Below are 25,036 nucleotides of genomic sequence, written 5' to 3' on the forward strand. Positions count from 1 at the left end.
TACTACCACTGTGATCATCTCAAATCACCACCTTCAACATGTCATTCTCCTGACCAAGGACTCATAAGGGTTACCTAACGTATTAAGTCTCAATTAGTATACAGGGTTTTCAGGGCTATCCTAGACATATTTAATCTTGTCTCTAGCACTCGTTTTCTGATTGGATGTTTACTGTGCTCTCTCTTTGTTCAAGGGACCGTGAACAGTCAAAGACAGGTAAGAAACAGGTTCAAGACTCGGAGTTTACTGTCAACAAAATTTTTCCTAGCTCTAATAGCTTCTTCTAACTTCCTGCACACATACACTGATGTCTTTACTGTTTCTGACTCATGCTTTTGCCTCTGCTACTTTTCATTCTTGAATATCCTCTCTTCTTGAATTTACAATAAAATCCAAAATCATTCCATGGTTATAAGGCTCTGCATAATGTGGTCCCTGATTATCTCTTCAACTGCCTCTTGTGATATCTTTTCCTTCTCTCACTTACTACATTCCAACAACACTGACCACTCCTCAGTTCTTTGAACGTACCAAGTTTTTCCCTGCATCTAGGCCTTCTTCTGCCTAGATCACATTATCCACTCTTTCTGCTTACTCATATTTTGAGCCTCGGCTTGGAAGCCATGAGAGCTTCCCCTCACTCCAATCTACATGAGATTTCATAGCACCCTGCATGATTTTCCTTTTAGCACTTATCACAATTTTTAAACTATACACTTATTAATGTGATCATGTATTTAATAATCTCTCTACTAGAGAGAGTTGGTCTCTCTAGTAGATTGTAAGCTCCAGGAAGACGAGCAGATATCTCTCTTGCTCACTCTCTCTAGCATCTATCCCAATATCTGGCAGATGCTTAATAAATATTCATTGAACAAATGAATTAAAAGACTCTATCCTGAATCTCGGATACTCTTTAATTGAACTACTTTCATTTTCTTCCAGAGCCCTTTCTGGCTTCTCAGTCTCTCAATGATCCTCTTCTTCCCTGACTACTTTTTCCTGTTTTTAAATAGTTCCCATGAATTCAAAACCCTGCTGACAATTGATCCAGCTCATCATGACAGGAAAAGCCATCTCTCTCAGTATATTACGTTGTAAAACTAACTGTATCTCTTTCCCAAACTATACAATTTAATCCTAAATATAAAACAAAGTCTGAAACGTAACTGATTAGAAAAAATATATAAAATCACCAGGATTTGGAGAGGACTTCCTTTTTTTAGCTTAGAAAAACTCTATAAAAGTTTCTATCTTAACAGGTTGTATTTCTTGTTTGTTTTTCCCTGATTTCTTATTGTGCTTAAAGTCTTACCACATGTCAGTAAGACATGTTCCCACCTTACTTTTCCACTCAGCTTGTTTGGGTATCAAAAATCAGGAACAACATGTTTCACATCTTTTAGGAATCTTATAATGACCTGTCCAAACCTCCTCAGGATCAGGGACATTTGTTTTTAACCTCTAAATCCCTCGCAGTTATTGCAAGGGCCTACAAACAAGAAACCCTCAATAAAAGCTACAGTTAAACTGTTTAATTACATGAAAATTTCTTGATTCATAGGTGATTGATTGGTACTTATTTGATAGATGCACTTATTCATTCATAAGCTCAATAAATATTTATTTAATGCTCCAATATCCAAAGTCCTGTGCTTAGCACTAGGGAGAAAATGGAACAAAAAACACACAAAGAAGCTCACATTCCAGTGGAGGAAGTCTATATGCATGTGTACAATTACAAATAATAGCTAGTAATGGGATAAAGCTAGGTACAGGGTGTCATCATGGGTGCAATGAAACCCCAGAGCCTGATCCTACATATAGACTGAGGAAAGTTTCATAAAGTTGAGTTTTAAAGAATGGATAGGAGTTTACTAAGCCAACAAGAGTAGGGCATCATGAAAGAGTAAGGCATGTTTAGGGAAGCTGAATAAGTCATCAGGAGTAAAAGAGGATTCATGAAAAAAGATTAGAGAAATAGGCAGAATTATATCATGCTGGTCCTTTTATGCCACACTAAGTAACAAGGGCTTTAAGTTAAGTGGGAGCTGACGTGAACAGTTTGCATTTTTAAAAGAGAAGTAATAGCGATGGTGTGGAGAATAACTCAGGGTAGGAAGACAGTAGACTCAGGGAGTCTACATTTGGGGAGAAATGTGAAGGATCTGGGGTGACAGTGGGGATGGAGTGGGGGCAGTGATTTGATTAATATTTAGAAAATAGACAGAATACAGTGATTAATTGAGATAGAGAGGGAGAAGACTAAGAAGACTCCTAAGTTTCTGACATGGATCTCTGAGCAAATGATAATGTCCTTCACTTGATTTAAAGAGCACAGGAGGAAGTATATGTGTCAAGAAAGAAAATGCATTTAGTTTAGACATGTTGAGGTAGAACTGTCTGGGGGACATCCAAGGGCAGATGTTTGGTAGGAAAAACGACATGAAGACCTGAAGCTCACGGGAGAGGTCTTCATTGGAGATTTAGATCTCAAGGCTAAATATTTATGATTCTGTTCAGAATGATGAAATGTCACAAAACATAGAGCTACCAAGGCCTTGCCAGCTGCTGCTTCTTCCCTCCTGCAGATCATCTAATATTCACACATCAGTCAACATATATATAAGAATGCAGTATGTGGGTTTGCAATTTGTCATTCACTTTAACTCCTCTAGATTTGCCTGTGGAATCAGCAGTGAGACTTAAAGTGGAGGAATATCTGGTCTTCTCTTTAGCCTGCTCCCTCTGCTCACATGTACTGTTTGGCAGAGAGGTGAGAGTGTTCTGGTAATGCTTAACAGTAGACTAGCACCATTTGATTGGAGACTAGACTAGCAATATTTGATTGGAAAGAGAGTCACTCAAGGACTTCTCTTGAGGGGAACAAACAATTAAACCAATTGCTCTGTATCAATACTCTGTGTACCTGATGAAATACATCCCTAACCTTTCATGACTTCTGACAACTGCTTCAAGAAAATAATACATGACCAATTTAATACCTAATCATAATGAAAGCGTAATTATCTGGTAATTTTAGCTCAATATCAGCTAAAATTTTTCAGAGCTTATAGAACTACATAAATCCTAATGGAAAGAAGAAAGAACATTTATTGATTAAACCCAGATCTAAAATTCTGCTTATTACTTCACTCTTAAAACTAAAGAAAGTGGATGATATTTTCAACTAAGGATCTTATATTTTTATTATGTGAGTGGGAAGGTGATATAGTTCTGCAATGTCGAGGGATTTTTAAATGACCTACATACACATTTCCAGCAACTCCACAAAAAAAATTTTATTTTATAGTTCCTCTTTTAAAATGTTTTTTTATTTATTAAGGCTAAGTTATAAACAATAAGTCCAAAGATAAATCAACTGGTGCAATGCATGGATTACAAACCAGAGCAGCAGGGTGCCTCTGCTGGGCTGGGAGCTTGTCTGTGCAATAAGCCCAATAAAGCATGTACTGGACACAGGCACTGTGTGAGGTACTAGGATCACAGAGAGAGAAGGCACAGTCCCTGGCACTCAAGGATGACAAAGTGGTGTGCTCTGGTTTTCAAACTGCAACCCATGGACTTTCAATGGTTCCACAGAATATTGGGTGGGCAGGAGAATAGTGAGATTCCTATTATTTCCCCTTTCCCTTCAATAGTGGAGTAGTTCTATTTAATTTGTTTCATACACTGAACTTGCTCACAAAATTTAGCTTGAAGAAAGAATACTTCCAGACACAAAAATAAACAATAAAGTTTACAAACCTTCAGTCTAATGGAAAAAACAAGAGCAGCCAAAATCCATACCCATGCAGCCCTGGCCTGTAGTCTTGCCTGTGTGTAGCAGCTGTTGCTGCCATCACCGCCACTACTACCTTCTCTACCACAGTTTTCCTAGAAGCACATATTGGGAGCCATTGGTGACAAGGAAAAACCCACATGCCCTCATTAATGAGTATATCATTTTATTCCTATGCCAAAGTGAAACACAGTCCTTTAACTTTGGGGTGGGTAGTGGTCAAGACCAGAGGCACTGTGGAGCATGCAAATTAACTGCTTTCCTTTTATACTCTGTTATAACTTCCATTTTTAATTTTCCCACATGTAACACAGAACTAGAAAAGTGAACAACTGTTTCACAGTTGTTTTCAAATTTTAAGTAAAAAAACAAAACAAAAAACCCATAAAGCACTCTTAACACAGGAAGCCACCAAGCAATATAAAATTATCCCAAGATTTATTTTCTCTCTGCCCCACCTAGACGATGACTACAGAGAAATGTTTGGACTTCCTAAAATTCCAACTTAGCTACAAAGGTCATCTCATCCCATCATAGCCTTGCTGGCCTCCAGAAGAAGAGAAGCCTAGAGTGTCTCCTTGATTCCTCCCTACCTTTCAAGGACAAAAGCACTGCTGCACTTGCTCATGCTTTAAGGCCTCAGTGCTCTGCCAAGCTATGTGTCAGCTCCTTTCTGCATCCCCTCCTCCAATCTAAGGCAAAGATGAACAACGGAGTCAGGCCAACCTTCTCTTCTTCTTAGAAGATGCTCTCCCCTTCACAGGGCTGGAAAGGCATTGAAGGCTGGGGCTACCCTCAGACAGGACACCATTAGCTTATTTCCCTGTGACTCCTCTCTCCCAATTGCAGAAGGGAGAGTCCAGGGCTTCCTGCATTCTAGAACTTGCCCTCTTTGCTGGTGTTGCTTTGTTTTATGTTTTTACTATGTGTTTTCTCTGGCAGTTTATCTTCTCTGAACAGATGCATCCTTTTCTCTCCCTGAGGTGATGATAGCCAAGACTGGGATTTGAGCTTCGATGCGGAAATAGGCATAGAACAAAAGAGGCCACATGTGCCTTCAGGGTACACTGGGATTTGAGGCAAAACTCCCAGCTAAGTAAGAGGAGGCCACTTTATCTTGTTTTGCCTCCTCTGTGTACCTATCTTCTCTGAAGGCCAGAGATGCCTATGACCCAGGCCATACCATACTAACACAGTCTCAACCTCACCAGAACATCTAGTAAATTTTACCTGATCTGCTTGCCTTCTCTCATATCATATAAGGAAAAGAAGACATCAGTATCTTCCCCAATGGTATTGTAGGTGAAACTCTTCAGACTGAGAAAGAAGTGATGTGGCACTGGCATCCGACAGGTTTCCCCATGACGTGGGCGCATTGTATCTACCTAATAAGGAATGCAAAAGACAGTGATTTCTGTTGTTCATTACACTAATCATAAATAAAATGAAAACTAAATGACTAACTCTCCTCATATTGCTGAAGGGGATCATTTAAAAGAGAGACTGAAGGTGTTTTCTCTGCTAGTAGAGGGTGCTGCATCAATATGCTTGGTTTGAGGTGGACAAATAGGCAGCTGGGAGAAGTAAACAGAGTGAAAGAGACATGGGAACAGTAATTCCAACTTACAGTGAACTCAAAATCTCCATCAGGTCACAAACATCTAAATTCTTCAGGGAACCATTTTCAAAGACATTTCTTGGACCCCGATATACCTGATTTACACTGTCAGATGGTAACAGTTACCATTCTAAAAGACATTTTTATTTTCTCCCAGACTGATTCATTTCAGTCTCTCAGTCTGCTGCTTTCAATTGTGCTTATGTAAATTTGCACAGAGGAGTGGAGACTGGCCAAATCTGCTTGGAGGTCAGGCCTCCTTAGGTGAAAGGCACCACACATTCAAGAAGTCAGGGGTGTCTGTCATTTCCTGGTACATCCCTATGTTGTGATCTCTTGAAAGAGTTGAGGGAAAAGACTGGGAGGCCTGATTAAACTGCTTACCTGGGATGTGCTTTGCTGTACACTCTGCCGGCTAGATAAATGCTATGGAAAGAAAGAAAAAAAAAATTCACTCAACTAGGAAGGAAACTAGTTTGTATTAAGTACCTTCTATATGTTAGAGATTCTGCTACATCTTTTATACATATCATTTCATTTAACTCTGATAACTTTTTTAGACAAATGTTATTCATATTTGTTGGAGACAACGAAGGCCTAGTGTAAGGAAGTGATTTGCAAAAGGTCACACAGCAAGAAAGCGGCAAAGTCTGGGTTCAAACCCAAGCCCCTCCAGCTCAGAGTACCAGCCAAGTCACAGGTGGGTGCTTGCTACTGGATTTCTGCTTTGGTACTGTCCTCTCCACACACTGTACCACATCCTGAGCTGCATGATCCAGCTTCTTCAGGCTCTCTGAAAGAGGAGGAGGTGTTGCCCTTAGCCAAAAGGGGCTTCCTCCCAAACATCTCTTCATACTGTTCCTGTGCTGTTGGCTGAAGTTAGAAGAAGCAAGTTCCAATCCCAGCTTTACGCAAATGGGTTGTGAAGCTTTAGACAAATTGCTTACTCTCTCCAAGAGACATTTCCCTCAACTTTAAAACTGAGATAAAAGCTTTTATTGTCTTCCTCATAGAGTTATTATGAGGCTCAAATTGTGTAATAAGAAGTACCAGGACATAGAAGTTAGGGACCTAAGCGCAGAAGCCAGGACACATAGCTTTAAATCTTGACTCACACTTGTGCTTCCTCATCTGTAAAGTGAGGATAACATTTTATGCTGAACTCAACCTCATAGGATTTTGTGCAGACTAACCCAGTATAGTACCTATCATATTGTAAATGGTTGATAACTGTTATCTATAATTATTTCCTCTTACTATTGGTATTCTTCTTCATAATTAGTTATTATAGAAAACTCAGCCACATTTAGAAGGAAACTCTAACCAGGAAGAATGGTGGGTTCACAAACATTCAGTCTCTGATTTTGGTAAACTCAATAATGAGCTATCCTGCTCCCTTCTGGGTCCTGGAGATGTGAGACAGCCTCATTTGGTGAACTGTTGCATATCACGTGTGTAAGAAGAATGGCTGTTGAGTCGAATTGTTTCATTTTTCCCCCAAATACACACACATAACCCTAAATAAAATGGAAGTACAATTGAATATTAATTTAAATGTCTTAATAGCTATATCTGATAATTATTAAATATTCATGTGCATATTAGCTAATTATTATTGACTATTAATGCTCATTCATAAGACTATATAGTCCCATGATACATATTAAATATAATTAAAAACAGGCCTCCACTAGCTGAGGACATCATCACATAGAATGTATATGTACAAAACAAACTTCATATATAAAATAGGCTACAAAAAAGCTCTTAAAAAAATCAGTCTTTAAAAAAAAAGTCAAGCTTTCTACGGTTTACTGATCATATTCCACTGGGAAGGTTACTGGCCTAAAATGCTTTCCATTGTTTTATTTTACATTCAGGGGTTGCACTAAGTCATTCTTCTCAAGTGGATTTACTGACTAACTCTTAAAAATGACTACCAATCAAAAACATATATATTCAACTATAACTATATACAAGAGTATACAGTTAATTTCAGTATAAAACATCCCTGTTGACAATAATAAATGCCATTCTAGATTTCAGAGACATCAAATTTTGGGAGAACTTTTCAACCTAGCCTGAAAGCAAACCAGAGAAAGGCATGAAAACTGGCATTTTGAACTGTCTTTCAACGGCACTGTAAGGAAAAACCACTACCCTGTTGTCAGGCTGCCTTTAGCTGGCCGGTTGATACTTCCTTCTTCAGAGCCATCATCAGCTGTATTTGAGCTACAATGTATTATGTTCTCATGTTTGCTACCCAACTCTAGACTTTTCCCTCCCAGGGGGCAAAGTACTTGTCTTAATCATCTTTATATCCTAAGTCTCGAGCAATGTACATCAAAAATATAAATTAATTAAAAAATGCATGTACTACATTACCAAATGTTCCCCTGAAAAGAAGTTGTTTTCAGCCCTTTGAAGCCTCTGGTCCCTTTAGTCTACAAAAGTCTACCAATATGGAAAAACACCTGTGCAGCTTAGACATTCTATTCAATTGAATAACACAATTAATTGCCTGTTATATATGTTGGGAATTGTGTTAGGTACTGTGGGCCTTACAAGGAAAAACAAGCCATATCTAGTCAGGATCACCAATGAAACGATGCCTGATTGTTAGTAAACAATCTAATCAATTGACTTAAATCAGGAAATGGAAGTATAAACATTGATCTACTAAAAATATTACTTAGCACTAAAAGATAACAGACTAACACAGTTCCCAACACATGTTAATGTGGAAGGATAACAATAAGGCAGGAGGTTATAATGTGAATGTTCTGTTAGATCTTCCCACAATTTAGAAGCTCTCATATTATGTAATCTTCAAGTGTCTACATTCCCAAAAGAGGCATAGCTAATTAAGATTAACACAAATACTCTGTTGTTGGCCTTTGAAATGCCTTCTAGTTTCGGCAGTACCAATTCTCTATTGCTGAGAGTGTTAGACTTGTTATTATGCAGAAGTAAGCACTGAGGAGCATTAGCGTATTCCTTTGGTTCTTGTCATATAGAATAGAAAATCCATCTGTATATTTAAAGAGATTTTTATCAGTCATTATCACTCAACATTTGTGTAGGGGCTTGATTTTTTTTTAATAAAAAACAAACTGCTCTAAATGCAAACTTAAGGTATAATCCTATATAAACAGGATAAAAAGTTTTCTTATAAAATGTGTGGCAAGGAGTATTATTACAATCAGAGTTTCATATTGAGTCTTTGTAATCTCCAGCAACAGATTTAAATGTTAATACAAAAAGATTTTAATAGGTTATTCCTTTGAACCTTGTTGATAAATTTAAGATTTAACCAAAACATTGACTATGCATTTACTGTATGCAATTCAATGTAAAAATAAATGGTTTTCAATGAATTTATGGATTCTCAAAATCAGTTTTTTGGGGCTGGCCTGGTGGTGCAGCGGTTAAGTTCGCATGTTCCACTCCGGTGGCCCAGGGCTCACTGGTTTGGATCCCAGGTGTGGACCTACGCAACACTCAGCAAGCCATGCTGTGGCAGGCATCCCATGTATAAAGTAGAGGAAGATGGGCATGGATGTTAGCTCAGAGCCAGTCTTCCTCAGCAAAAAGAGGAGGATTGGGGGCAGATGTTAACTCAGGACTAATCTTCCTAAAAAAAAAAAATCAGGTTTTCCTTCATCATATCTAATTCTTTCTAACTAAAAGCAAACACATGGGATAAAAAGACAGAAAAATCAGGGGCTGGCCCAGTGGCGCAGTGGGTAAGTGTGCACATTCCACTTCGGAGGCCTGGGGTTTGCCGGCCCGGATCCCAGGTGCAGACACGGCACCACTTGGCAAGCCATGCTGTTGTAGCCGTCCCACATATAAAGCAGAGGAAGACAGGCACGCATGTTAGCTCAGGGCAAATCTTCCTCACCAAAAAAAGAGGAGGATTGGCAGATATTAGCTCAGGGCTAATCTTCCTCAAAAAGAAAAGAAAAGAAAAGAAAAAGACAGAAAAATCAGCATAAAATAAAAAGAGACTTGAACTTTAGGCTTTTTTGATAAATCAACATTTTTAATTAACATTTTTATTTATTAAAAGAATATTAGCACATAGTTTTAAAAGTTAAATAGCTCTAAAAGGCTTCCAATAAAATTATCAGTCCTCTGTCCACCCTGTCCTGTTCCCTAGAGATAAGTACCTTCAACTCTTTACCGTTTTTTTTTCTAGAATTTATCAAATATTTCTAAATGTCATATTTAGACTGCTCTCTCTTTATCCAATTTTATATTTATCTATTGGCTTCTTATTATGGCAGCTGAGGACTTCCGCATTTGTTTACATTCATTTCCCTTCATCTACCTTCCTAATAGCTCACAAGTTTTAGCTAAAACTTGTTTATACTACTATTGTAACTTTTAAATAATATTTACTACTGAGTAAAATAGTGCACTTAATTACATTTCCTATCTTCTCCTACTTTCTGCTTTTACATTGGAGATACTTAGTTCTATTTAAATTATAGGGCCTTTTCCTATGCCCTCCAACAGCTCTATAAAATACTTTTCAATAACATTCTTCATATGATACAAACTACCAGATATTCTATGAAGTGGTTTTTCTCCTGGAGATATCCCTTCTGGCTACCCTTCTCTGCTTTAATCTGGACCAGTTACTCTCTAGGCCTATGGCACAAATGTCATCCTGGGATTTCCCTCTGATGTTAACCTGAGGATTCTTTGCACCTCTCACTTGAGTCAGAATCCTTTTCCTGGGCACATAATAGCATCTTTTGGTTTACTCCATCATTTTAAAGAAATAATTTATTCTTCAGTAATTTCCTGAAAAGGGGTTGAAGAGAGAGATTTTTTTGAGACTTTGAGTGACTGAAATTTTCTTTAGGCTACTTTCTCAAGTGACTGATAATGTGGCTAAGTGAATAAAGAATTCTAAGTTGAATTTTATTTTCTCTCAGAATTTTAAAGGCGATGCTTCATTATTTTCTAGTTTTCAATGTTGCTATTAGGAAGACAAGTGCTATTCTTACAACAAATCCTTAGTAAGCGACGTATTTTTCTCTCTGGAAGCTTTCAGCTTTAGTGAACTGAAATTTCACAATTAAGTGCTAAATACTTGTGGGGCCCATTCAATCGGGAAACTCGTAACTATGTTCTGGGAAAGTTTTTTTCCCCAGCTTTATTGACATATAAGTCTAAGGGGTACAATGTGATGATTTGATACATATATATACTGCGAAATGAGTAGCACAATCAGGTTAGTTAATACATCCTTCACCTAATATAATTACATTGTTGTTGTTGTTGTGAGAATATTTAATATCTATTCTTTTAGCAACTTTCAAGTAGACGATACATCATTGTTAACTACAGTCATCACACTGTACATTAGATCCCCAGAACTTAATTCTCTTATAACTGGAAGTTTGTACCCTTTAAGCAACATCTCATTTCCCTCACTCCCCAGGCCCTGGCAACCACCAATCTACTCTGTTTCTATGAGCTCAGCTTTTTTAGATCCCACATATAAGTGAGATCATAAAGTATTTGTCATTCTCTATCTGATTTATTCCATTTAGCATAATGCTCTCAAGTTTCATCAACGTCGTCACAAATGGCAGGATTTCCTTCTTTATTATGGCTGCATCATATTCCACTGTATATATACACCATATTTTCTTTATCCATTCATCCACTGATAAACACTTAAGTTGTTTCTATGTCTTAGCTATTGTGACTAATGGTGCAATGAACATGGAAACGCAGCTATCTCTTTGAGAACCAGATTTCAATTCCTGTGGATATATGCCCAGAAGTAGGATTATCGGATCATATGGCAGTTCTATTTTGGAGTTTTTGAGGAACCTCTGTACTGTTTTCCATTGTGGCTGTACAAATTTACATTCCCACCAACAGTGCACAAGAATTCTCTTTTTTCCACATCTTTGCCAGCATTTATTATTTTTTATTTGTCTTTTTGATGACAGGCATTCTAACAGGTGTGAGGTAATATCTCAGTGTGGTTTTGATTTGCATTTCCCTGATGGTTAGTGATATTGAACACCTTTTCATGTATTAGTATGTCTTTGGAAAAAGTCAGATCCTTTGCCCATTTTAAAAATCGTATTATTTGGGCTTTTGCTGTTAAGTTTTAGGAGTTCTTTACATATTTTGATACTAACCCTTTGTCAGATATATGGTTTGCAAATATTTTCTCCTATTCTGTTGGTTGACTTCATTTTTTCGTTCCTTTTGCTGCACAGAAACTTTCTGGGGTCTTGATTCTGTTCCATTGGGCTCTGTGTCTGTTTTTATGCCAGTACCATGCTGTTTTGATTAGTAGAGATTAGTAATACAGTTGGAAATCAGGAAGTGTGATGCCTCTAGCTTTGTTCTTTCTCAAGAACTATTCAGGCTATTCAGGGTTTATCATGGCTCCACACAAATTTTAGGGTTATTTTTTCTATTTCTGCGGAAAACGCCCTTGGAATTTTGATAGGGATTGCACTGAATCTACAGATGACTTTGGGTAGTATGGACATTTCAATAATATTAACTTTTCCAATTCATTAACATGGGATATCTTTCCATTTATTTGTGTCTTCTTTAATTTCTTTCACCAACGTCTCACAGTTTTAAGTGTACAGATCTTCCCTTCATTGGCTAAGTTTATTCCTAAGTATTCTATTGTTTTTGATGCTATTGTAAAAGGGGTCGTTTTCTTTATTTCTTTTTCAGATAGTTTGCTGTTAGTATATTCTGATTTTTACAAATGATTTTTGTATGTTGATTTTGTATCCTGAAACTTTGCTGAATTTATTAATTCTAACAGTTTTTTGATGGAGTCTTCAGGATTTTGTACACATAAGATCATGTCATCCCTGTAGCCTTGCTAAGTTGTCTGTACATTTGAAGAGCAGTCACTTCTTCCAGACTTTATGGACTAACTTCAGTAAGGAAAGACCTTCACCTCTGAAAGGAGACATGCTAGAGCATGCTGTGACTTTGGGTCTAGTGGTGCAAGGTGCCAAGTGTGGGTTATATGGCAGCTCTGGGTCCAGAGGTACACGGTTGTCTCATTAGCTCAGGCCACATGGGTCCACAACATCAACAACTACATGATCCTTGGGGAGAGCTGTAGAGGGTCCACGGTGGCTGCAAGGGATGCTAGGGTCCTTGGTGGTTCTTCTAGACCCAGCAGCTAGGGACCAGGGCAGGCAGCAGTGGTGGCCAGAGCTGGTGGTGTGTACATGCTCAGCTGCAGGGGCCATCTGCAGGTGCCTGCAGAGTGGCACGGTGAAGCTGCAAACAAGTAACAACAGCAAGGGCCAGAACCAGCAGGAGTGCTGGTGCCAACTGCAGATGCACTAGCAACTGCAGGGGCCTTGGCTGTAGGCATGCATTCATGCAGCTGTAAAGGCTAGCCATCAGTGCATTTATGGCAGTGGAGGCTGGGCTGGGATTCATGCTGGCACTGTGGAGATGCACAGTTGCTTTAGATGAGCCCAGCGATGCAGGCCAGTGACAAGAGTCAAGGCTAGATCTGGGCCAACAAACAGCTGTGGGGGCCATGGCTGTTAATGTACACTCCTGTGGCTACTGAGGCTCACCATGGTTGAAGGCATGGCAGTGGAGGTCAGTGATAGGAGTCAGGCTCGTGGTGCGTGGGTGCACAGCTGCAGGAGCTAGACATGAGCACATGCACAGTAGTGAGGGTCAGTGATAGGCCCCAAGGCTGGCATTTTACATGCACACTACCGCAGAGGCTGGGGCTGGCTGCTGTTGCATATCTCATTCTCTGGCAAGGGGTGGGGAAGGAACAGGGGAACTTAGGTGGCTGGCATCTGTGAACACTACTACCTGTGGGGTGAAAACTTTACTAGCAAAATCTGCAAGGGTTCTATGGTTGTTGTGCTGGCCATTGGTTTCTTCAGTGATGAAAGATGTGGGGGTTCTCTGTGGAGCTGTCTGTTGGGGTCCATGATGAGGTACTCGGTGACAAAAGCTAATGGTGTCTGCAGTGTCTTCAAGGGTTATTGAGGTCCTCAGCAACAAATGCTGCTGGGATCCCATGCCAAGCAGGCCACTGGGATCCATGGTGGCTCTTGCTGCATATCCGATACTGGTAACCCCTGCCCTTCTCCCTTGTTCCTAGCTATCTCTAGATGTTTCAGCTTTGCCAGTCTCTAGGTGGGGTAAAACTGAAGCAGGTCCTTTTTCCAGTGCCCTGCAGGGCTGAGGAAGCTGGTTGTTTACTCTGCTCTCCTTTTCCTGGAGAGGGGAACTCTTTCAGGCCAGGGAATTCCTTCTTGGTGCTGGCAGTGCCAGCCTGGAAATAGGGGATGATGCAGGCAAAATGAAACTGTTCTTTTTACCCTTTTTGTATGGTTATTCTCAGGGTTTTGCTCCACTGTGTTGCTGAAGCTTCTTAAGTGGAAGATTTCTACTGAGCTCTCCCAGAGCTATTTTTGTTCACGGATAGCTGGCTAATTGTTGATTTTTGTGGAGGAACAGAGGATGGGTTCTCCTACTTCTCCATCTTGGTGGTATCACGACCCTGGGAAAATTTTTTAAGTGATTTTTTTAAGTAACTTTCCTTCTTCTTTCCCTCTATTCTTTCTTCTGAAACTCCATTATGTGGATATTGGACCTCCTGTATTGAACCTCTAATTTTGTAACACCTCACTCCAATTGTTCATTTATTTTGTTGTCATCCTGTTTTCAGGGAGATTTTCTCTACTTTATCTTCTAATCTTTATACCAACTTTATTCCAGTTATCTCATTTGTAATTTTCTAGCACTCCTTGGATTGCTTCTCAGAGTGCTCCACTCTATTTCCTGGTTGTTTTCCTCATTTCTCTTTGAGGACAGGAATCACCATTTTTCTTTGCTGAGTTTGTTCCTTTCATATGTATTTGTTTTGGTCTCTAACTTTCATGTGGGAGGTTTTCTCCAATGTCTATTGATGCTTGGCTGTCTGGAAGTGCTGGGTTTCACAGTATGGAGGTTTAGGAAAGAGAGTAGTCATCTCATCCAACAGCTCTAAATACCTCATATACTCTGATGATTCTAAAATATTTACATCTGAACTTCACTTCTGACTTTCAACATTTCAGTTTGGAGGTCTAAAAGGCATTCCTGACTTGAAAAGAAAAACCAGAACTATTGATCCCTAACTCCCAAATCTGCTTCTCCCATAATGTTTCCTATCCTACTTTTACCCAGGTCAAAGTTGGGCAGGTCAAAACACAGGAGTCATTCTTCTCTGGCCTTTCTTTTTTTGTACATACACGTACAATTCAACCTATCAACAGCTCTGATTGGCTCTATCTACAACACATATTCAGAATCCAACAACTTCTTACAACTTCCATTGTTCAAACTTTAGCCCAAGATACTGAAATTAAACTCTTTTGCTTGAATGATTGCTCCCTGCTTCCATTCTTGCCCCACTCCAGTCCTTCTGCACTTATCAGCTGGAGGGATTTTTTTAAAATGTAAGCCAGAAGATGTGATTCCCCTGTTGAAATACCTTCACAAGCCTTTTGTCACACTTTAGAATAAAACTCAAAATGTTTACCAAAAATAGCATCCTCCAAGCCACCATTCTGAGGGGAGTTCTTAGCCTCAAACTCCCATTCTCCCTCACTTTCCACATGTAATTGATCATCAAAATTCATCCTTTTTACTTAATAAGATCTACATTCTCTATTGCATTTCTTCCATTCCTATTACTGCCTACCTATTATTTCTTGCCTGAATCACTTCCATGGTCTCCTTCCTCTCTGATTCCAGTTTTCTGCATTTTACACTCTCTATAGACAAAATCAGCATTTGAAACCTATATTCGATCACGTCACTCTCATGCTTCTATCAGACTACTGGACAGACTTCAATGTGGGGCTTACAAAGCTCTTCATGATCTGTCTCTTGCCTACTTCTTGGTCTTATCTCCCAATCACTAACATATACCAGCATGCCTAAGTTACCAAATATCTTACAGTTTCCTGGAACTACCACTTTTCCTATGCGGTGTGCCATCTTGGAATGTCTTTCCTTCTTGTTTGTGTTCCTGGTGAAGTGCTGCTCATCTTTCAAGACTCACCTTAAGTATTATTGCCTCTTGAAGCTTTCACTGATTTTTCCTAGGCCCAGGAAATCAGTCACTCCCTCTGACAATATCAGTGTATCTCTTAATTATGGCATGCAACACATAAACTGCAATTGTTTGTTTGTGGTCTACCTGACCTCACTAGAGTAGTTTCTAAACATGTGAACCATTTATGGGCTTCAGGGGCAAGCATTGGAAGGAACTGGCCATCAATTCCCTAAAATGAGTGTAAAACTTTGTATGCAAAACCACTTGCATTGAACTGAGAAGAAATTTCATCTGATCCTCCATGACCCAGAAAGTGTTAAGAACCAATATGCTCAATGATGATATTCTTGAGGGAAGGGATAAGTCTTGTTCACCTTTAATCTCTATGTCTCACACTTTTATCACATTGTAGACAGCATAGTTAAGGCAACTATACACAAATGCTTTGTACATTAGCAAATAGACATAAGCAAATATACAGAAGCAACTGATATGTTATTTGTATATTATTTAGGCAAATCTCCTAAGGTCCTTGACCAGGTAAAACACTTTATATCTTCTATGTTCCCTAAAAAATTACATTTTCTTAAAGAGAAACTTGTAATTCTTTCTAAAACTTGTAATTCTCACCAATATATATATACCTAAATATATACTCCTCAAAATTAGGTTTTACTCATTCCCTTACTCTAAGCTTAACAGTCACCTGAGGTTTCCGATGTTTATTTGTTTTAGTTTAAAATTTTGTACCTTTCTTTTAATTACTTCTTCTCATTTAACCTGTAAAGTGTAATGTTGGTCATTAGTCAACTCAATACATTTTTATAAGGTTCTGTCTCTCTTAGAAATACTGGTACATTATTTCCAGGTTTAATCACTACATTAACCAATAACTGGTTATTTTCAGCTTCAACTACCTTGTCTTCTTAAGACGTGGGGAGATACAGAATTTTAGTTACTGCTGCAGGCTGCAGAAGCTTTGTTTACCAGCAAAACCAACAGAGAAATGACCTGTAGACATTACAGTAAGCCCAGCAGTTCTACACAGTAACTACAGTTACAAAGCAAGTGTAACAGCAACTGTCAGAATAAGGAAGACCCCTTAAATACATTGGGACAAACACAAAGGAACAATTTTAGCAATATTGTTTCATAACATAATTAGGGATAATAAACAAAGAAGCAAAAATGAGGTGTACAGGAACAAGCTACCCTGTGTTACATTTCTTACCATTTTATAGAGATCTGAGACACTAATCTGGTCCGAATCCACCACTTCAAAGTCCTTTCGAGGTACCAGGTCCAGGCCCAAATGCCTAGTAAAGAGAAAGACCACACTCAGCATGCTGTGTTCTCAGACTACTCATCTCTCTTCATGTGCCTGGGAGACTATACCTGCCATGACCCTGTGGACAAAGGTTCAAACACTGTCCCAGCAGGGACATTCTTTTATCCAGTAACACCTAATTGTGCTCATCTTTAGGTAAATAAGTGAGGCTAGGGATTTTAAGGCTGTGATAGTTTCAGTCATCAAGCAGTTCCCCCTTGTGATGGTAAAAAGATTCATTCAAGATAAACAAACATATAGATATGGAGAACAGATTGACAGGTACCAGAGAGAAAGAGAGGGGAGAGTAAAGGGGCAGATGTGTATGGTGATGGATGGCAACTGGACTTTTGGTGGCAAACACGATGCAGTCTAATAGAAGTCAAAATATAATGATGTACATTTGAAATTTATATAATGTTACAAACCAAAGTGACCTGAATAAAAAAAGGGGGGGGGGAAAGGATTCATTCAGTATCATGTTTATAACAGATTGTTTGAATTCATTAAGGATGGGTTTTCTATAGATCATTAATAAGTCATGTTTATTTTTCTATTTCTCTCTATCCTACAAGAATGTTCAAGGTTCAGTCATGCATTACTTTCATTAGGATGAAAAAATTATTCAGCGTCCAAATATATTTGTAATCCAAAGTCAAACACATAAAAATCACCTCCTAAAGATATTAAACTCAAAGAAATGTATGTTTTGGTTGAGTTTTATCTCATTCTCAATTAATTAATACTGAATTGGGTTATAGTAAAGAACTCACCACACATTATCCAATATCTTAAGAAACTTTAGATGGAAGTTTAACCAAGAAGCACTAATGCTAAAGAAAACAGTATTTAGAAGATCTAGTATAACCTGGGCAGGAAGAAATAAGTGATGGTGATTAATGTTTGATTGGGAGGCAGTATAAGGGAGTGGAAATAACTCTGGACAGTCAGAACTCTTGGGTTTAAATATGGTACATGATTTATATTCAATAAATGTTAGCTCCTTTCTCACTCTTTATAACAACAGCTCTAAATCTGGAGTCCAGTGGAGTTAGGAGGTTGTGGACCCCTGAAACTGCTTACAGCAGTATATGTGTATGTTCACTTATGAATTTTTTTCTGTGGGGGGGGTCTATAACTCTCATCAGAGTTTCAGAACTGCTCTGTGATCACCCTACTCCAAAACAAAGGTTATGAATTACTGCATCTGGCAAAAGTATTCCATAGACAATGGAAGGAGAAGTATACATTTTTTTTCTCTTCAACTAGACTATGAACTACTTTTAGAATATGCTAGCATAACTAAATCTGTAGGCTCTTTCTGTGCATAAAACTCCCACTCACTTAAAATAAAGCCACGTGTATATCCAAAATGCAGATTTTATTTTCTTTATAATTTGCACCCTATTTATAGAAAAGATACGAAGAGGTTAAAGAAATTGCAATAAGATTGCTAAAGTAAAAATGGAAAATCAAACCTATATGAAGAAGGTAGAAGCAAATATACTAATCACGTGGCTAATATGATTACTATGATTAAGAATTAAAATTTAGATGTGTTCTTTTTAGCACACAAAGAAAAGAGGAGAAACCTATTTTTTCTTTTAAAGGATAAAAACTCATGGTTTTCTATTATCTATTATTTTAACTTGCATTATCCTTTAATAAAAAAATGAGTTTTTGAAGATGAAATAATTTTTTGGTAATAAATGCTGGGAAAAAAAAACCTTACCGTTTTGCATGATGAAATCAGTAATATACTCTTGGCCTTAATTACAAGAATTTACAGTTTGATGGTAAAACTATGCCATTGAATCTGATTATTGAAGTTAATGCACTTAAATCTATAAGAGATTTTATTTTTCTTCCACTGGGATACTGTCTTCCCATGTCAAAGAAATACTCCTTTTAGTCACCTCTTATTAGCTATTCTTAATTTCTATGAAATCATTTCAGGCCTCTGGCTTCTAACACAGCACGTAAAGGAGTAGTGTCACGGAGAGCTAACAAAGAGCTGAATTACATCTTTTCTACCTCTCTTGTCATAAAAAGCAATTTACATTATAAAGCTAATTTTGCATATATGATCTTGAACATTTAAAATGCTTTTATATGCATGTGGAAAAACAGTAGAAAGATCACAAAAATGATATTAGTATTTGTATTAGGGAAATGGAATTACACAACTAATCATTTAAAAAATTTTCCAAGTTTTCTGTAGCCATTCTATTAAAATTTTTTTAAATACAAAAATGAAGAGACAAAATTTCATACATATTCTTTAACCACTGGTAGTCAAAAAATATATAAGATAGTCTAAATATTACAATTAAGTAACAAAAAGGACTGTGTAAATAACCCAATAAAACTAGATTTTTTTCAGTGCAACAGTTTAAGAAAAAAATCCAGATGAATCTAACTCAATAAGGCCAGGATTGAGTGTATGTGCTCTATGGCAGTGTGCCACACATAGTGATGGACCTTTCTGGAGACTGGCTTCTAGCCAAACTCTCTCTCAGCACTATGACACCCTTTGCTTTTTTTGCTTGTCCATTCAACCATCTAAACATATACCCATCCACTCACACCACAGAAACTCTCTAGGACCTGTCATGTACCACCAAGGGTGCTGGATACAGGGAATACAGCAGTTTTGAGTCAAGCAAATGTTCGTATTCATCCCGCCAATTCTCCCCTGAGAGCAGAGTGTTTTCCCTCTCCTAGACAATGCTAGAGCACAGTATCTTTTAGTTTCTTGATTTCGTTATCTCAAGAAATAAGAAAATGATTAATGGGTGATCTGACAAAACTGAAGACTGAGTTCCTTCTACTAAGACTGTCTCAATGAAGGAAGAGTAGTTTTCAAAAGTTAAATTGGAGGATTGTCCTCATTGGGAGAAGGTAGAGATGCACAGTGAGAAGCAAGACAAGTTCACTACAAATTTCAACTCTGAAAAAGAGGTTCCTGGCTATTTCTTCCTATGGTTTACTCTAAGAATAGTGAACAGTAAGCGCAGGGAATGGTCAACTTAGTCTCTTTTCTATCTTCACAGCAAAGGGAGGCAGTGCAGCACAGCAGTTAGGAGCATGGGTCTAATAGGAGCATGACACCTGATGACAGATTGCCTGGTTTGTATATTGGCTCTTTGATCAAGTCACATTGTCTCAGCTACTATCATAGGCTGTTGTAAGGATTCACCCATGTAAAGCACTCAAAATACTGCCTGGCATTGTGAACTGCTACTGCTGTTATAATTATTATCATTATGTATTATGTCATTAGTCAAATATGGCTTAAAGTATAGGGATGGTGATCAAACAGCTATAGTGTCTGAAAAAAAGACTCAAACAGCTAGACACAAGCAGGAGGCATACATCTATGTACAGCTACATATAGATGTAGTACAGAGCTGAGTTTTCAAAAACGGTCTTAGTTGAACAAGCTTTACAAAAATATTTAGTCTCCTCTCACCACCTGCCATTGACCATTCATCCATCCATTCCAGTAATTCCATAAATATTTATTCCAGGCTCTTGTGTTAAACTTAGGGACAAAGCAGTGAATAAGAGACATACTCCTGGTCCTACGTTCTTTCAGGTGTACTTCTGTAAGGGCCCAGAATCTCTATATCAAATTCTTTGAATTTTACATTTCTTTTGAATATTCTATATTCTATTCTATTTTCTATTTGTATCTTTTTCTTCTAGGGTTCCTTATCTGAACCACAGAACAGAGAAAATAATTTGAAGTTAATTAATTACATACAATGGATGTTTTAAGACATTAGGACTTAGTTCTCCTCCAGAATCATTGAGAAAGGCTGGATATACTAAGATTTCCTGTGGGCAGTGTCCTTTTCTAATACTTATAGTAAAGACAGCATACAGATAACTACACTAACGAAAGCATGGTATATTTTATATTTATATAATAAAAATATAATAAAATATAATTAGTAATAGCTACCCTTTACCAAACATTTACTTGGAATAGGCATTCTATGTATATCATCTGTAAGCATTAGGGAAGTAGACAGTATTAGACCCATTTCATAATTGAGGAAACTGAAGCCCAGAGAGGTTAACTAGGTGGCCTAATTAAGGGAGCAGAGTTGCGTTTATCTCAAGCTAGATCTGTCTTACTCTGAATCTACAGTATTTCCACTACACCTGCTGCCTTTCTACCAATAACTATGAAAGTTAAGTACTAATGGCTGCAAGTGATTGTGATCAATTAAGTCATAATAGTTTGAGGAATGATTCTGTGTCAATACATCAATCTAGAAGGAAACAAACACAGATTGGTGAAAGAGTAGCCACCAGGTATAAGAACAAAACCCTTTTATTACTTAGATACATTTGCATAGTGCCTACCAAGTGCAGGTGTTGTGCTAAGTGCAGGGTATGACAGTAGGCAAAACAGATGCAGAGTGAGTGAGTGTCTGTGTGTGTGTGTAAGGTAATCACTTGAACATGATAACTTGACAGAAGGATTCTGACACACACACACTTTAAAATAGTTATCTCAGACTTCTTCAGTAGGGCAAGATACTGATTGATGGGCACAACACCCTGTATAAGAACAACTCTAAGAAGTCTTTGGAGACTTCTGCTACTTTCAGATATCCTGAAGCTGGAAAATATCACCATGCCCTTAAAGGGAAAGTAGTGAGCCATAAATTTTTCTGAGTCCTAGCTAAAAATCTACTCAGAGGAAACTTGTTGGGATGAGGGGTGGGGTGGCAGAATTTTCTGCATACTACAACCCAAACTACTGCTTGTGTTGCTTCCTCCAAGAGCAATTCCTTGGCGAGGGACATAAACTAAGCAGGAAGAAAGCGATAAGGGTTGGTTAGGATATATGAAAATCTGAGAGAGAAGGTACAAAAGAGAGGGGAAGCAGGGAAAGAATATGATGGAGGGAAATGGAAAGAACAAAAAAACTAGAATTACATATTTATTGATGATTTGTTTTAAACATTGTGACTGCACAATAAAAAGATACCAATTATTTCATTTGATATTTATAATCTATAGAAACATAATTCTAATTCAACAAAAGCTTATAAAATGTTTACATTTTATTCAACTCTGTACTTTCTACCTATAGGAGAAATACAAAAATCCTATAAATTATTCCAGAAATAAAATATTTCTTACTTAGATATTTTTCTAAGGCAAAAATCAATTAGGTTGTGTCAGTCCTAGGCTAATGCAATTTTAACTTAGCTATGCTATATTTACTATAGCGATGTGGTTAGAGACTGAGAAGAAATTTTTAACATCTTTAGAGACGATGTTGAAAATATTAAATCAACCCATTAAAATTACATTGCTAGACAAATTATTTAAAATTCTCTTGAAGAGGATGTAATTAACTGATAATATTATTCTTTGAACAGGAGACCCGAGCAGAGATAATGGCTAGTTAATTTGAACACAACTTTGCTCATGCCCTTCTTGTATCTTAAGTTTCTAAAATTTTAGGAACATAGTAAGTGCTGATTTCTACCTGATATTATTTTAATAATTTTCACTTATGAAATGAGTGTACACATATGCAAACAGGCCAAGTTTAAGCCACATAAATTTAATCCCAGACTCTTCCAATTTTTGGCCAGATAAATAATAATTTCTAATCTCGGGAAACAAAATAAAAATTATTGTTATGTACATATGTAGAGCTCTGCATTTAATGCAAACTCTAAATAAAAGAGTACAGTACCAGTTTAGTTTCTATCCTTGGAAGTTCTAACTCAGTGCTAAATCAGATGGGACACACAGTATTCACTCTAAGAGAATAGAACAAAGACGAAATAACTCACGGACTAGAAATACTGGCAATAATTTATCTGGTTTTAAGACTCACACTTAAAAATAATCTGATGGGGGGGGGGGGGAGCCAGTCTCATAGAGCAGCACTTAAGTTCACATGTTCCGCTTCAGCAGCCTGGGGTTCGCCAGTTCAGGTGCAAATCTACACACTACTTGTCAAGCCATGCTGTGGCAGGTGTCCCACATATAAAGTAGAGGAAGATGGGCATGGACATTAGCTCAGGGCCAGTCTTCCTCAGCAAAAAGAGGAGGATTGGTGGTAGGTGTCAGCTCGGGGCTAATCTTCCTCAAAAAAAAAAAAATCAGATAGATGGTCAGGTTCTACATAAAGTATAAGTATCTGAGATCATATATAAGTATCTGAGATCAGTTCGGGGTGCAAACAGCAGCTCTACCACTCACTATGCAACGCTGGAAAAAGTACTTCTGAGCCTCAGCTTCCTCGTTAGGTAAAATGGAGCTCCTGTCTAGGAAGAGCACAATAGCATTTCATTGTAACAGTGCATATAAGTTAGAATATGCACTTGCTACAGTAATATACAGGTAGAGGTACTGAATAAACTATTAAAAGCTGTTATTAGTAACTTCTGAAATAGGTTCTGAAAAGGCAGAGCTATAATATCTGTGTAAGAGCTTACAGAAAAGGCATAAAAGTTTAAAATGATATATAATTAATATTAATTATATCAGTCAAAATGTAAAAATACATTTAGCAAACACTGCACATTCACCACTTGCAAACATATGCTAAGCTTCAATATTTTATGGCATTTATAAAAGTGGGGTGGAACAAGAAGTGTGGAACTATCAGGGCATAAAATAGGAACAATGGATATGTTTATCAGTGTTCAGGTGTTGCATGGAACAGTCTCCTTTATGTAACCTAACGGTATGAAATGACTATTTTTTGCAGTATACCATCTCTTCTTTCAATGTAAGAAGGAAAATTTTTTAAAAAGTTAGTTCAAGTGAGAACCAGATAGAAAAGTCTTATCAGTTTTGGGGACAATATGTCTTTTTTCATTAATAATGACAGACCTACAAAGTTCTCATTTAAGGTTTTAGGTGATTATATTTTCCACCTGTGGGAAAAGGGGAACATGGAAAGAAGAGGAAAAGAGGAAGGAAAGAAGTGTAAGGGGAGGGAGAAAGAAAGGAAGAAGATACACAGAAGGGGTGAGGGGAACAGGGGAGAGGGGAAGGAGAAGGAAAGTTGGGGAGGGGCATGAAACTATGTTCCTAATTTTTATTTATTAAAATGGACATATAACTGCTCCTCCCAACACACACACACACCCCCGCACACACACACATACACACTCTCGTTGAGAAAAATTTATTAATGAAGGTGGAATAGCTGTTTAATTTACTGGCAGGTATGTATAATGGTCTTTGACTTTTTCAAATATAATTTGAACTTGTTTTCAAGCTATCATCTTTATGTTTTCAGATTTGACTGCAAAATCTGATTGGTCTGTTTTCCAAGTTTTATTATAAAGAGGTATTGATATTTCTAAAATATTTCTCTTCTTTAGTTACTGGTATGTATAGCTGTAGTTAAACTGCAACCTAATGACTTATACCACTGTGTGTCTTCAGTTCAAGTATAACAATTTGTTTGGTACATAGTAAAGTTATGTTTGCAATTATTACTATTATTGATTTTTTAAGTAAATGAAATGATCCCATTTTATAACATAGTACTGTTTGAAACGCAGGAGACAGGATCAGTAGTTATGCTGTAAGTTAACATACTCTATTTTGCTAAGATTTTTATTGCCCCAAGATAGATATAGAGAATACTGTCTTATCTATGGTACACCTAAATCCATGTAATATTACACATGAAGTCTGTGGTGTGTGCCAAGCAACCCTATTAACAGTCAAGAGAAGGTGTAATTTAATGAAACAAACAAAGATAGGATGTTATCACTTCAAAAGGTCACAAATAGCCCATTTACTTTTCCTCTCTACTGATGAACAGTACCACTCTTGGTTGGATCCACTGCTTATTAGATTCTGTTTCCTCTTTCCTGATTTTCTCTTCCACTTCTACAAGAACACATTCTCAAGTCCCTTCTAAGAAAGGGGCTATGAAAGGTAATTTCTGTATCCTTGAATACTTTAAAATGGCTTTATTTGGCCCTTACACTTGATTAGATAATTTGGTTGTTTATAAAATTCTGGCTGGCAAATTATTCCCCTACAGAATTTTGAAGATATTACTTCATTAATAGCATCCAGTGTTACTAATAAAACTTTTGAGACTGGTGTGATTCTTATTCTTTTGTAAGAAGACCTGTTTTTCTGTCTGAAAACCTTTTAGTATTTTCTCTTCATGCCTCGAATACTGAAATATCCTAACAT

The 25,036-nt window shown here is 37.5% G+C and overlaps 1 protein-coding gene across 14 annotated transcripts in view; it reads right to left on the bottom strand.

The window, feature by feature from the left end:
• Positions 1–25,036, bottom strand: part of DOCK3 (dedicator of cytokinesis 3) — a 438,078-nt gene that overhangs the window by 197,345 nt on the left and 215,697 nt on the right. For 13 of the 14 annotated variants that reach the window (XM_044754125.2, XM_044754132.2, XM_070493006.1 and 10 more), the window contains 3 exons: positions 16,739–16,823; positions 5,805–5,846; positions 5,033–5,187 (listed from right to left, as the gene is read on the bottom strand). In XM_044754125.2, the coding sequence (XP_044610060.2) occupies positions 5,033–5,187; positions 5,805–5,846; positions 16,739–16,823 (282 nt within the window). Of the gene's footprint in view, positions 1–5,032; positions 5,188–5,804; positions 5,847–16,738; positions 16,824–25,036 lie in introns of those variants that run through there. The other variant, XM_070493009.1, reaches the window with a different exon arrangement.

The sequence above is a fragment of the Equus asinus genome, chromosome 21 (genome assembly GCF_041296235.1).
Source record: "Equus asinus isolate D_3611 breed Donkey chromosome 21, EquAss-T2T_v2, whole genome shotgun sequence".
Taxonomy (NCBI): domain Eukaryota; kingdom Metazoa; phylum Chordata; class Mammalia; order Perissodactyla; family Equidae; genus Equus; species Equus asinus.